Here is a 14,551-nt window from a genome sequence, read left to right on the forward strand (position 1 = left end):
TGGTTGTTGGAGTAACTTGAGCTTTTAAAGTCGTGGTCGTAGGAGTACTTTAAGCTTTAAAATCGTGGTCGTTGGAGTAATTTGAGCTTTAAAGTCGTGGGCGTTGGAGTAATTTGAGCTTTAAAATTGTGGGCGTTGGAGTAATTTGAGCTTTCAAAATGGTGGGCGTTGGAGTAATTTGAGCTTCGTGGGCGTTGGAGTAATTTGAGCTTTTAAAGTTGTGGCCGGAGGAGTAATTTGAGCTTTAAAATCGTGGGCGTTGGAGTAATTTGAGCTTTCAAAATGGTGGACGTTGGAGTAATTTGAGCTTTCAAAATGGTGGGCGTTGGAGTAATTTGAGCTTTAAAATCGTGGGCGTTGGAGTGATTTGAGCTTTCAAAATCGTGGGCGTTGGAGTAATTTGAGCTTTCAAAATCGTGGGCGTTGGAGTAATTTGAGCTTTCAAAATCGTGGGCGTGGAGTAATTGAGCTTCAAAATCGTGGGCGTTGGGAGTAATTGAGCTTTCAAAATGTGGGAGTTGGAGTAATTAAGCTTTCAAAACGAGGGCGTTTTAGTAATTGAGCTTTAAAATCGTGGGCGTTGGAGTGATTTGAGCTTTCAAAATCGTGCGTTGAGTAATTTGAGCTTTCAAAAAATCGTGGGCGTTGGAGTAATTTTGAGCTTTTAAAGTCGTGGGCGTTGGAGGTAAGTAAGAGCTTTCCAAAATGGTGGGCGTTGGAGTAATTTGAGCTTTCAAAATGGTGGGCGTTGGAGTAATTTGAGCTTTCAAAATCGTTGGCGTTGGAGTAATTTGAGCTTTCAAAATCGTGGGCGTTGGAGTAATTTGAGCTTTTAAAGTCGTGGGCGTTTGAGTAATTTGATCTTTCAAAAATCGTGGGTCATTGGAGTAATTTGAGCTTTAAAAGTCGTGGGCGTTGGAGTAATTTGAGCTTTCAAAGTTGTGGTCGTTGGAGTAATTTGAACTTTCAAAATGGTGGGCGTTGGAGTAATTTGAGCTTTTAAAGTCGTGGGTGTTGAAGTAATTTGAGCTTTTAAAGTTGTGGTCGTTGGAGTATTTTGAGCTTTTAATGTCGTGGGCGTTGGAGTAATTTGAGCTTTTTAAGTCGTGGGCGTTGGAGTAATTTGAGCTTTTAAAATCGTGGGCGTTGGAGTAATTTGAGATTTTAAAGTCGTGGGCGTTGGAGTAATTTGAGCTTTCAAAATCGTGGGCGTTGGAGTAATTTAAGCTTTCAAATCGTGGGCGTTGGAGTAATTTGAGCTTTTAATTTAAAGTTTGTTCGTTGGAGTAATTTGAGCTTTTAAAGTTGTGGTCGTTGGATTAATTTGAGCTTTAAAATCATGGTTGTTGGAGTAACTTGAGCTTTTAAAGTGGTGGTCGTAGGAGTACTTTAAGCTTTAAAATCGTGGGCGTTGGTGTAATTTGAGCCTTTAAACTAGTGGGCATTGGAAAAATTTGAGCTTTTAAAGTCGTGGGCGTTGGAGTAATTTGAGCTTTTAAAGTCGAGGGCATTGGAGTAATTTGAGCTTTAAAATTGTGGGCGTTGGAGTAATTTGAGCTTTCAAAATGGTGGGCGTTAGAGTAATTTGAGGTTTTAAAGTTTTGGCTGGAGGAGTAATTTGAGCTTTAAAATCGTGGGCGTTGGAGTAATTTGAGCTTTCAAAATGGTGGGCGTTTTAGTAATTTGAGCTTTAAAATCGTGGGCGTTGGAGTGATTTGAGCTTTCAAAATCGTGGGCGTTGGAGTACTTTGAGCTTTCAAAATCGTGGGCGTTTTAGTAATTTGAGCTTTCAAAATCGAGGGCGTTTTAGTAATTTGAGCTTTCAAAATCGTGGGCGTTTTAGTAATTTGAGCTTTCAAAATCGTGGGCGTTTTAGTAATTTGAGCTTTCAAAATCGTGGGTGTTTTAGTAATTTGAGGTTTCAAAATCGTGGGCGTTTTAGTAATTTGAGCTTTCAAAATCGTGGGCGTTGGAGTAATTTGAGCTTTCAAAATCGTGGGCGTTGGAGTAATTTGAGCTTTCAAAATCGTGGGCGTTGGAGTAATTTGAGCTTTTAAAGTCGTGGCCGTTGGAGTAATTTGAGCTTTCAAAATCGTGGGTGTTGGATTGATTTGAGCTTTCAAAATCGTGGGCGTTGGAGTAATTTGAGCTTTCAAAATCGTGGGCATTGGAGTAATTTGAGCTTTCAAAATCGTGGGCGTTGGAGTAATTTGAGCTTTTCAAATTTGAGTTTTAAAAGGGCGTTGAGTAATTTGAGCTTTAAAGTAAAGCATTGTGGGCGTTGAGTAATTTGAGCTTTTAAAATCGTTGGGCGTTGAGTAATTTGAGCTTTAAAATTCGGTCGTGAGTCATTGGAGTAATTTGAGCTTCTAAATTTGTGGGTGTTGGAGTAATTTGAGCTTTTAAAATCGTGGGTGTTGGAGTAATTTGAGCTTTTAAAGTTGTGGTCGTTGGAGTAATTTGAGCTTTTAATATCGTGGGCGTTGGAGTAATTTGAACTTTCCAAATCGTGGGCGTTGGAGTAATTTGAGCTTTTAAAGTCGTGGGCGTTGGTTGGAGTAAATTTGGCGTTTTAAAGTCGTGGGCATTGGAGTAATTTAAGCTTTCAAAATGGTGGGCGTTGGAGTAATTTGAGCTTTCAAAATCGTGGGCGTTGGAGTAATTTGAGCTTTTAAAGTCGTGGGCGTTGGAGTAATTTAAGCTTTCAAAATCGTGGTCGTTGGAATAATTTGAGCTTTTAAAGTCGTGGGCGTTGGAGTAATTTAAGCTTTCAAAATTGTGGTCGTTGGAGTAATTTGAGCTTTTAAAGTCGTGGGCGTTAGAGTAATTTGAGCTTTTAAAGTCGTGGGCGTTGGAGTAATTTGAGCTTTCAAATCGTGGGCGTTGGACGTATTTTGTTTATTTCTTTTCAAGTTGTGGGTCCCGTTGGAGTAATTTGAGCTTTCAAAATGGTGGGCGTTGGAGTAAGTTTGAGCTTTAAAACTCATGGTTGTGAGTAACTTGAGCTTTTAAAGTCGTGGTCGTAGGAGTACTTTAAGCTTTAAAATCGTGGGCGTTGGAGTAATTTGAGCTTTTAAAGTAGTGGGCATTGGAGTAATTTGAGCTTTTAAAGTCGTGGGCGTTGGAGTAATTTGAGCTTTTAAAGTCGTGGGCGTTGGAGTAATTTGAGCTTTAAAATTGTGGGCGTTGGAGTAATTTGAGCTTTCAAAATGGTGGGCGTTGGAGTAATTTGAGCTTTCGAAATCGTGGGCGTTGGAGTAATTTGAGCATTAAAAGTTGTGGGCGTTGGAGTAATTTGAGCTTTAAAATCGTGGGCGTTGGAGTAATTTGAGCATTAAAAGTTGTGGGCGTTGGAGTAATTTGAGCTTTCAAAATCGTGGGCGTTGGAGTAATTTGAGCTTTCAAAATCGTGGGCGTTGGAGTAATTTGAGCTTTCAAAAATCGTGGGTTGCGTTAGGAGTAATTTGAGCTTTGCAAAAATCGTCGGGCATTGGCGTAATTTGAGCTTTCAAAATCGTGGGCGTTGGAGTAATTTAAGCTTTCAAAAAATCGAGGGCGTTTTAAAAGTCTTTAGCCTTTCAAAAATCCGTGGGCGTTGGTTAAGTAAAAGTTTTGGGAGCTTTCAAAATCGTCGGGCGTTGTAGTAATTTGAGCTTTCAAATTTCGTGGGCGTTTGGAAAAGTAATTTGAGCTTTCAAAATCGTGGGCGTTGTAGTAATTTGAGCTTTCAAAATCGTGGGCGTTGGAGTAATTTGAGCTTTCAAAATCGTGGGCGTTGTAGTAATTTGAGCTTTCAAAATCGTGGGCGTTGGAGTAATTTGAGCTTTTAAAATCGTGGGCGGTTGTAGTAAATTTTGAGCTTTCAAAATCGTCGTTTAGGAATTGAGCTTTTAAAATCGGTGGGGCGTTGGAGTAATTTGAGCTTTCAAAATCGTTGGCGTTGGAGTAATTTGAGCTTTCAAAATCGTGGGCGTTGGAGTAATCTGAGCTTTCAAAACCGTGGGCGTTGGAGTAATTTGAGCTTTAAAATCGTGGGCGTTGGAGTAATTTGACCTTTAAAATCGTGGGCGTTGGAGTAATTTGAGCTTTTAAAATCGTGGGCGTTGGAGTAATTTGAGCTTTCAAAATCGTGGGCGTTGGAGTAATTTGAGCTTTAAAATCGTGGGCGTTGGAGTAATTTGATCTTCAAAATCATGGGCGTTGGAGTAATTTGAGCTTTCAAAATCGTGGGCGTTGGAGTAATTTGAGCTTTCAAAATCGTTCGGTGTTGGAGTTTAGTAATTTGAGCTTTCAAATCAAAAGTGGGCGTTGGAGTAACTCTGAGACTTTCAAAACCGTTGGTCGTTGGAGTAATTTGAGCTTTAAAATTCGTGGCGTTGGAGTAACTTGACCTTTAAAAATCGTGGGCGTTGGAGTAAGTTTGAGCTTTAAAATCGTGAGCTTGTTGGAGTAATTTGAGCTTAAAATTGTGGCCGTTGGAGTAACAAAAAAAAATTTGTTTGGGAGCTTTTAAAATCGTGGGCGTTGGAGTAATTTGTGGGAGTGCAAAATAAATCGTGGGCATTGGTAGTAATTTGAGCTTTCAAAATCGTGGGTTGGCGTTGGAGTAATTCAAGCTTCAAAATCGTTGGGCGATTGGAGTAAGTTGAGCTTTTAAAAAAAGAATCGTGGGGCGTTGAAGTAATTTGAGCTTTTTAAAATCGGGGGCGTTGAGTAATTAGAGCTTTCAAAATCAAGTGGGCAGTGGAGTAATTTATTGAGCTTTCAAAATCGTGGGCGTCTTTGTGAGTAGTTTGAGCTCTAAAATCTTGTAAGGGCGTTGGGAGTAAGTACTTGATTGCTTTTAAAATCGTGGGCGTTGGAGTAATTTTGAGCTTTCAAAATCGTGGGCTTTGGGTAATTTGAGCTTTTTAAAAATTGTGGGCGTTTTGGAGTAATTTGTTTTAAAATCGTGGGCGTTGGAGTAATTTGAAGCTTTTTTAAAGTCATGGGCATTGGAATAATTTTAGCTTTTTAAAAGTGGGGCGTGGGCATTGGAGTAATTTGACTTTAAAAATCATGACGGTTTTGGAGTATTTGAGGCTTTTAAAATCGTGGGCTTTGGAGTAATTTTGAGCTTTCAAAATCGTGGGCGTTGGAGTAATTTGAGCTTTGAAATCGGGGCGTGGATGTAATTTGAGCTTTCAAAATCGGTTGGGCGTTGGAGTAATTTGAGCTTTCAAAAGTCCGGTGGGGCGTTGGGAGTCATTTGACTTTCAAAGTTATGGGGGCGTGGAGTAATTTTGAGCTTTTGTGGGTCGTTGGAAAAGTTATTTGGGCTTTAAATGTGGGCGTTGGATTATTTTAGCTTTCAAATCGTGGGCGTTAGAGAATTTTTGACTTTCAAAATCGTGGGCGTTGGATAATTTGAGTTTTAAAAATCGTGGGTGTTTGGAGTAATTTGAGCGTTTCAAAATTCGCGGGGATTGGGTATTTGAGTTCTAAAAATCGTGGCGTTGGAGTAATTTGAGCTTTCAAATCGTGGGCGTTGGGAGTAATTTTGAGCTTTCAAAATCGTGGGCGTTGGAGTAATTTGAGCTTTCAAAATCATGGGCGTTGAAAGTAATTTGAACTTTTCCAAAATCGAGGGGTTGGAGTAATTTGCTTTCAAAATCGCGTTGAATTTATTGTTTAAAATTTCGTGGGGCGTTGGAGTAATTTGAGCTTTAAAACGTGGGCATTGGATAAATTTTTGAGCTTTCAAAAATCGTGGTCATTGGAGTATTTGAGCTTTAAAAATCGTGGGCGTTGGGAGTAATTTGAGGCTTTCAAAAATCGTGGCGTTGGCGTAAATTTGAGTTCAAAATCGGTGGGCGTTTTGGAGTAAATTTGAGCTTTCAAAATAGATGGGCGTAGGAGGTTATTTGAGTCACGTTTTAAAATCCAAAAATCGTTTGCTTAGAAGTAATTTAAGCTTGCTAAAATCGTGGGCGTTAGGAGTAAGATTTAAGCTTTGAAAATCGGTGGGCGTTGGAAAGTAATTTCAAGCTTTTTAAATCCGTGGGCGTTGGAGCTAATATAAGCTTTAAAATCGTGGGCGGTAGGAGTAATTTAAGCTTTTAGAATATCTTGGGCGTCATGGAGTAATTTAAGCTTATTAAAATTCGTGGGGTCGTAGGCAGTAATTTAAGCTTTAAAATCGTGGGCGTCGGAGTAATTTAAGCTTTAGAATCGTGGGCGTAGGAGTAATTTAAGCTTTTAAATCGTGGGCGTAGAGTAATTTAAAATCGTGGGCGTAGATAATACTCTTTCATAGCTACGAAAGGGAGATCCTATCAAGAACATTGCAAAAAAATAAAGGCGAATGAATGTCATGTAACCCACTCTGCCTTTCATTTAAAAAAAAAAAAAAAAAAAAAAACGTTTCGTCTTCAACATCGCCCTCGAGGAGGCGGTATCGAGTGTCGGCGATAGAGCCCTCAGGAATCTGTTATCTGACGCGGAAAATAAACAAGGAGAGGAGGCCTCCTCCTCCTTCGTATAAGCCCATCAACAGAAGGCTCGCGGGTGGAGAGACAAAGGGATAACGCAACTTACCGGGGTGGGTGGATGGGTGGTTGAGCATTGTGGGTTATGGTGTGGGAGGGTGAAAATGAGATGATGGTCGTCCCTCCCTCCCATACAGAGAAACAGAGCTGTTTCCTGACATGACAGGGTCCTGGGCATAGGTTGGGGAATGATGGTGAGTCCCTTTGATATGATGAAAAGTGCACAACCCCCGTAGTAGGGGGGTAGTGTCGTCAGTGGACCACATGCGGCGCACTGTAGGCATTACTTGAGGTTCTTTGCAGTGTGCCTTCGGCCCCCTAGCTGCAACCACTTTCGTTCGTTTTACTATACCTCCTTTCATATTCTCTTTCTTCCATCATACTTCCCAGCCTCTCCTACCACTTGATTCATAGTGCAACTGCGAAGCTTTGCTTTACTCTCGTTACACCTTCCAAACCTTTTACCGTCAATTTCCATTTCAGCGGCGAATGACCTCATAGGTCTCAGTGCTTGGGTTTTGGCTTAAATTCTTTAATCAACTCAACTCAAAAGTGCACGACGAGATTTCCAATAAATTGTCGCAACTCCACATTATAATTTAACAACTATAAAAATACTCCCAGTAGTGGGTAGTACTGACTCAAGAGTCTATTCAACGTAATGCAGTATTTCTTAAACTTTCTTGTGCAGCGGACCCTTTTTATTGAAATTATATACTCTATGTAGCGGACCCTTTATTATGATTTCCCTCTTGGGTTTAAAAGTGTTTTAAGGGTATAATATATAGTACAAAAATTGCTACCGAATTATTTATTAATGGCTTATCTTCAGAATAAATGCTTACATTTTACTTAAAATAACTTTCACAACATTATTAATTTTGCCATTTTGCACAAAAAATTTTAGTACACTTAACAGCAACGCTTCCTCCTCACATTATCCTGAGGACCACCTGAACATTCCACGGCCGCGGACCACACTTCAAGAAACACTGATGTAATGCAATGAGAGAAGATGGGAGCTTCACGTAATCACTTAACCTCTCTGCATAACTACTTGTGAATTTCTTCCCTAAACATAATATGCTGTTATATACGATTGTAACTACAGTAGATTCACATCAACCGTGCATTTGATGTCTAGGCCCGTCCCTTACAACGCTCCTGATTGGTTGTTGATAAGCCAATCACAGGGCTGGAAACTCTCAGTCTCTCTCGAGGTTTCACATAAGCAGTATGTGAGTTCCACCTCTTCTGAGGGATACTTTTGAAAGACATATCCCTCAAGAGAGGTGTTACATAGATCCTACTCTCGAGAGACTGAGAGTTTCCAGCCGTGTGACTGGCTTATCAACAGCCAATCAAGAGCGTCGTAAGGGACTGGCATAGACATCAAATGCACGGTTGATGTGAATCTACTATAGCAGCTTCAACATAAACGGCAGTTTAATGAAAGAAAAAAATCTGAATAGATTCCATTGCACAGATCGCAAGAACTAATTAAATGGACACTGAATAAGAACCCTTTCTTAAATTATACCCAAATTTAACCTGGCAAAGATATTGTTCGAAGTTTCCACGAATGCTATCAGTATGCAAATTATGTTTATTTGTTTGTATGGTGTTTTTACGTTGCATGGAACCAGTGGTTATTCAGCAACTGGACCAACGGCTTTACGTGACTTCCGAACCACGTCGGGAGTGAACTTCTATCACCGGAAATACACATCTCTAACACCTCAATGGAATACCCGAGAATCGAACTCGCGGCCACTGAGGTGGCAGGTCAAGACCATGCCAATCACGCCACTGAGGCGCTTCAAATTATGTTTAGAATTAAAATTAAGTTTAATAGCTGAATATTCTGCAACTCAGTACCAAGCTGAGATCAATTTCGTATTACCTATTTCTTTAGCTAACAAAGCAGTATAATAGATCAGCATATCCCCCTTTCACTGACTTGTATGTCTTTCATGATTGACCGGAATATCTTTGCCTGCATCTATTTGTTGCATCAGTGTCGCCCAAGGTATCAAACTAAGATGCTTAATACGGGATATTAACCATATAGCTTATATTTCTAGACTCTGAGCTGTGCCATAGTCCCTGTATGACAAGTTACTGGTCTTGCGTTTGAGTACTCCAACTTTCATCAGTACCTGTTAATTTATTTATTTATCTTTTTATCTATATATTTATTTATTCGTTTAATATCTATTTATTTATTTGCTCGTTAATTTTTGACTAATTAATTCATAATTAGTTTTCAGATGTACACTGTTCTTCCCTTTTCTTACAAATAATCACTGCATTGGAGAAACAAATCCACAGTTATGTAAATGTACACATATTTAAATTTTAAACTTTAAGGATAGCTTTCGGGATAAGGGGAACCGAGCAGATTCCCGAAAGCTATCCTTAAAGTTTTAAATTTAAATATATGTACATTTACATAACTGTGGATTTGTTTCTCCATTTGAAGACTCGTGCTACAATGAGGATTTTTTAATCACTGCATTTTTCTCCCATTAAGAACATACTACTTATTCTGAATTGCAATGATAACAATAACTAACCGGTCTCAACTGCCGGAGAAACTGAAATGTGGGCCAGGCTGCCATAAATTATGGAGATTCCTAATTGGAAGAGGCCACTGTCTTATCTACTGTTCCTCGGAAATTTACGGTTCATATAGCGCAGTTCCTTGGCTCCCAATTTTTTATTTATGTTACCGCGGCACCGAACAATTCTGAGATATAGCTCCGCCCTGCTTTGTACGAAAACAAAGCGCTCCCTGTCTTCTGACCATACAGGAACCATCGCTGTTTAATGTAATTCCTTGGTTGTCTGCGTTCGATGTACAATTATCGTTAATCCTTGCCTGAATTTGGGATGGAAACAGAATTTGGGATGGAAAATGAATTTGGGATGGAAACAAAATTTGGGATGGAAACAGAATTTGGGATGGCAACTGAATTTGAGAAGGAAACAGAATTTGGGATGGAAACTGAATTTGAGAAGCAAACAGAATTTGGGATGGAAACTGAATTTGAGAAGGAAACAGAATTTGGGATGGAAACTGAATTTGAGAAGGAAACAGAATTCGGGATGGAAACTGAATTTGAGAAGGAAACAGAATTTGGGAAGGAAAAAGAATTTGGGATGGAAAAAGAATTTGGGATGGAAAAAGAATTTGGGAAGGAAACTGAATTTGGGAAGGAAACAGAATTTAGGAAGGAAACAGACTTTGAGATGGAAACTTAATTTGGGATGGAAACTGAATTTGGGAAAGAAACAGAATTTGGGAAGAAAACTGAATTTGGGATGGAAACAGAATTTTGGATGGAAACTGAATTTGGGATGGAAACTAAATTTGGAAAGGAAAGAGAATTTGGGAAGGAAACTGAATTTGGAAAGGAAAGAGAATTTGGGAAGGAAACTGAATTTGGAAAGGAAAGAGAATTCGAGAAGGAAACTGAATTTGGAAAGGAAAGAGAATTTGGGAAGGAAACTGAATTTGGAAAGGAAAGAGAATTTGGGAAGGAAACTGAATTTGGAAAGGAAAGAGAATTTGGGAAGGAAACTGAATTTGGAAAGGAAAGAGAATTTGGGAAGGAAACTGAATTTGGAAAGGAAAGAGAATTTGGGAAGGAACTGAATTTGGAAAGAAATGACCAAGAATTTTGGGAAGGAAACTGAATTTGGAAAGGAAAGAGAATTTGGGAAGGAAACTGAATTTGGAAAGGAAAGAGAATTTGGGAAGGAAACTGAATTTGGAAAGGAAAGAGAATTCGGGAAGGAAACTGAATTTGGGAAGGAAACAGAATTTTGGATGGAAACTGAATTTGGGAAGGAAACAGAATTTTGGATGGAAACTGAATTTGGGAAGGAAACAGAATTTTGGATGGAAACTGAATTTGGGATGGAAACTAAATTTGGAAAGGAAAGAGAATTTGGGAAGGAAACTGAATTTGGAAAGGAAAGAGAATTTGGGAAGGAAACTGAATTTGGAAAGGAAAGAGAATTCGAGAAGGAAACTGAATTTGGAAAGGAAAGAGAATTTGGGAAGGAAACTGAATTTGATAAGAAAAGAGAATTTGGGAAGGAAACTGAATTTGGAAAGGAAAGAGAATTTGGGAAGGAAACTGAATTTGGAAAGGAAACAGAATTTGGGATGGAAACTGAATTTGGGAAGGAAACAGAATTTGGGAAGGAAACTGAATTTGGGTTGGAAACAGAATTTGAGATGGAAATTGAATTTGGGATGGCAACAGAATTTGGGATGGAAATTGAATTTGGAAAGGAAACAGAATTTGGGATGGAAAGAGAATTTGGAATGAAAACTGAATTTTGGGATGGAAATTGAATTTGGGATGGAAATTGAATTTAGGATGGATACAGAATTTGGGATGGAAACAGAATTTGGGATGGAAATTGAATTTGGGATGGAAATTGAATTTGGGAAGGAAGCAGAATTTGGGATGGAAACAGAATTTGGGATGGAAATTGAATTTGGGATGGCAAAAAAATTTGGGATGGAAACAGAATTTGGGGTAGAAACAGAATTTGGGATGGAAATTGAATTTGGGATGGAAACAGAATTTGGGAAGGAAACAGAATTTGGGATGGAAACTGAATTTGGGATGGAAACAGAATTTGGGATGGAAACGGAATTTGGGAAGGAAACAGAATTTAGGATAGAAACTGAATTTGGGATGGAAAAAAAATTTGGAAGGGAACAGAATTTGGAAAGGAAACAGAATTTTGGAAGGAACAGAATGGAAACTGAATTTTGGAGGGAAACGGAATTTGGAATAGAAACAGAATTTGGGAAGGAAACAGAATTTGGGATGGAAACAGAATTTGGGATGGAAAAAGAATTTGGGAAGGAAACTGAATTTGGGAAGGAAACAGAATTTGGAAAGGAAACAGAATTTTTGAAGGAACAGAATGGAAACTGAATTTTGGAGGGAAACGGAATTTGAAATAGAAACAGAATTTGGGAAGGAAACAGAATTTTGGATGGGAACAGAATTTTGGAAGGAACAGAATGGAAACGGAATTTGGGAGGGAAGCAGAATTTAGGAAGGAAATAGAATTTGGGATAGAAACTGAATTTTGGAAGGAACAGAATGGAAACAGAATTTGGGATGGAAACAGAATTTGGGAAGGAAACAGTATTTGGGATGAAAACAGAATTTGGGAAGGAAACAGAATTTGGGAATGAAACAGAATTTGGAATAGAAACTAAATTTTGGAAGGAACAGAATTGAAACTGAATTTGGGAGGGAAACAGAATTTGGGAATGAAACCGAATTTGGGAAGGAAACACAATTTGGGAAGGAAACAGAATTTGGAATAGAAACTGAATTTTGGAAGGAACAGAATTGAAACTGAATTTGGGAGGGAAACAGAATTTGGGAATGAAACAGAATTTGGGAAGGAAACAGATTTGCAATAGAAACTGAATTTTGGAAGGAACAGAATGGAAAGTGAATTTGGGATGGAAACAGAATTTGGGAAGGAAACAGAATTTGGAATAGAAACTGAATTTTGGAAGGAACAGAATGGAAACTGAATTTGGGAGGGAAACGGAATTTGGGAATGAAACAGAATTTGGGAAGGAAACAGATTTGGAATAGAAACTGAATTTTGGAAGGAACAGAATTGAAACTGAATTTGGGAGGGAAACAGAATTTGGGATAGAAACAGAATTGAAACAGATTTGGGAAGGAAACATAATTTGGAATAGAAACTGAATTTTGGAAGGAACAGAATGGATATGGAATTTGGGAGGGAAACAGAATTTGGGAATGAAACAGAATTTGGGAAGGAAATAGAATTTGGGAGGGAAACAGAATTTGGGATAGAAACAGAATTTGGGATGGAAACAGAATTTGGGAAGGAAACAGAATCTGGAATAGAAACTGAATTTTGGAAGGAACAGAATGGAAACAGAATTTGGGAAGGAAATAGAATTTGGAAGGGAAACAGAATTTGGGAAGGAAACAGAATTTGGAATAGAAACTGAATTTGGGAAGGAAACAGAATTTGGGATGGAAACAGAATTTGGGAGGGAAATGGAATTTGGGATTGAAACAGAAATTTTTGGGTGGCGGGAACAGAATTGAAGAAATAGGGAATTTGGATGGAAAACAAAGGGAATTTTTAAAGGGATGGAAACAAAATTTGGGAAATGGAAAACAAGAATTTGGAAAAATAGGAAACTGAATTCTTGGACGGAACAGGAAATGAAATTTAAAAAAAGAATTTGGGAAGGAAAACAAAAGGAATTTGGGGGAAACCGGAATTTGGATGGAAGAAAACAAGAAATTTGGGAAATTTGGAAACAGAATTTTGGGAAGAAAACAGAACTTTGGGATGGAAACAGAATTTGGGAGAAACAAATTGGAATGAAACAGAATTGAAAAAGAACTAATTTTGAAGGAAACAGAATTGAACTGAATTGGAGGGAAACGAAAAACTCGGGAATGAAACCGATTTGGGAAGGAAAACCAATTTGGGAAGGAAACCAGAATTTGTAATAGAAACTGAACTTATTGGAAGGAACAGAATTGAAACTATTTGGGGGTGAAACAGGAATTTGCGGAATGAAACAGAATTTGGGAAGAACAGATTTGCAATAGAAAACTTGAATTTTGGAAGGAACCAGAATGGAAAGTGAATTTGGATGGAAACAGAATTTGGAAGGAAACAAATTTGAATAGAAACTGAATTTTGGAAGGAAACAGAATGGAAACTGAATTTGCCGGAGGGAAAGAATTTGGGAATGAAACAGATTTGGAAGGAAACAGATTATGAAATAGAACTGAATTTTGGAAGCAACAGATTGAAACTGAATTTGAGAGGGAAACGAATTTGGATAGAAACAGAATTGAAAACAATTTGGAAGAAACAATTAATTTGAATAGAACTGAATTTTGGACAGGAACAGAATGGAAATGGAATTTGGGAGGAAACAGAATTGGGAATGAAACAGAATGGGAAGGAAATAGAATTTGGAGAGGAAACAGAATTGGGATAGAAACAGAATTTGCATGGAAAACAGAATTGCAGAGGAAACAGAATTTGGAATAGAAACTGAAGTTTGTAGGAACAGAATGCGAAACAGAAATTTGGAAGGAAATAGAATTTGGAAGGGAAACAGAATTTGAAAGGAAAAACAGAATTTGCGATTAGAAACTGGAATTTGGGAAAAAACAGAATTTGGATGGAAAACGAATTTGGAGGAAATGGAATTTAGGATATGAAACAGAATTTGGGATCGGAACAGAATTTTGGAGGACAATAGAATTGGGTTGGAAACAGAATTGATGAAACTGAATTTGCGATGAAACAAAATTTGTGATGAAACAGATTGAAATAGAAACTAGAATCTTGAAGAACAGAATGGAACAGAATTTGGAAGGCAATAAATTTGGGAAGAAAACAGAATTTGGATGAAACAGAATTGGATGAAATTAGAATTTGGGAAGAAAACAGACTTTGGAAGGAAACAGACTTTGGGAAGAAAACAGAATTTGGGATGGAAACAGAATTTGGGATGGAAATAGAATTTGGGAAGAAAACAGACTTTGGGAAGAAAACAGAATTTGGGAAGAAAACAGACTTTGGGAAGAAAACAGAATTTGGGAAGAAAACAGACTTTGGGAAGAAAACAGAATCTGGGAAGAAAAAGAATTTGGGATGGAAACAGAATTTGGGATGGAAATAGAAGTAGAGCAACTTGTGTAGCTCACCAAGTTCGAATCAGTGACGATGATTTATTTATTGTCTTCTTGGAAGAGGTTTGTGTTCCGTTGGTTAATAAACAGGATATTGATAACAGGTTACCTTTTGATTGTATTTTTACTTATAATGGGTAGCTGAATTGTTTATTTTACAGTTAATCAAAATGCATGTATTCTTTTGGAAGGAACAAAAACATTTAAAATAACTAAAAAAACAAAACCTACCGCTATAGTAGATTCACATCACCCGTGCATATGATGGCTAGCCCAGTC

General features: G+C 38.1%; 4 protein-coding genes across 4 annotated transcripts; 3 read left to right on the plus strand and 1 right to left on the minus strand.

The window, feature by feature from the left end:
* Nucleotides 1-2,298: 2,298 nt before the first annotated feature.
* On the minus strand, nucleotides 2,299-7,026 carry LOC135216625 (countin-like protein). The gene is made up of 2 exons (XM_064252008.1): nucleotides 6,911-7,026; nucleotides 2,299-2,800 (listed from the first exon to the last, which is right to left on the minus strand). The coding sequence occupies exons 1-2, from the start codon at nucleotides 7,024-7,026 to the stop codon at nucleotides 2,299-2,301; spliced, it is 618 nt and encodes a 205-aa protein (XP_064108078.1).
* A 2,771-nt stretch (nucleotides 7,027-9,797) lies between these two features.
* LOC135216626 (antho-RFamide neuropeptides-like) lies at nucleotides 9,798-10,226 on the plus strand. Its single transcript, XM_064252009.1, has one exon. It carries the CDS (start codon nucleotides 9,798-9,800, stop codon nucleotides 10,224-10,226), a length of 429 nt encoding a protein of 142 aa, XP_064108079.1.
* A 133-nt stretch (nucleotides 10,227-10,359) lies between these two features.
* LOC135216627 (antho-RFamide neuropeptides-like) lies at nucleotides 10,360-10,893 on the plus strand. The gene has a single exon (XM_064252010.1). It carries the CDS (start codon nucleotides 10,360-10,362, stop codon nucleotides 10,891-10,893), a length of 534 nt encoding a protein of 177 aa, XP_064108080.1.
* Nucleotides 10,894-10,918: 25 nt separating this feature from the next.
* LOC135216628 (antho-RFamide neuropeptides-like) lies at nucleotides 10,919-11,488 on the plus strand. Its single transcript, XM_064252011.1, has one exon. It carries the CDS (start codon nucleotides 10,919-10,921, stop codon nucleotides 11,486-11,488), a length of 570 nt encoding a protein of 189 aa, XP_064108081.1.
* Nucleotides 11,489-14,551: the final 3,063 nt, after the last annotated feature.

The sequence above is a fragment of the Macrobrachium nipponense genome, chromosome 6 (genome assembly GCF_015104395.2).
Source record: "Macrobrachium nipponense isolate FS-2020 chromosome 6, ASM1510439v2, whole genome shotgun sequence".
Classification (NCBI taxonomy): domain Eukaryota; kingdom Metazoa; phylum Arthropoda; class Malacostraca; order Decapoda; family Palaemonidae; genus Macrobrachium; species Macrobrachium nipponense.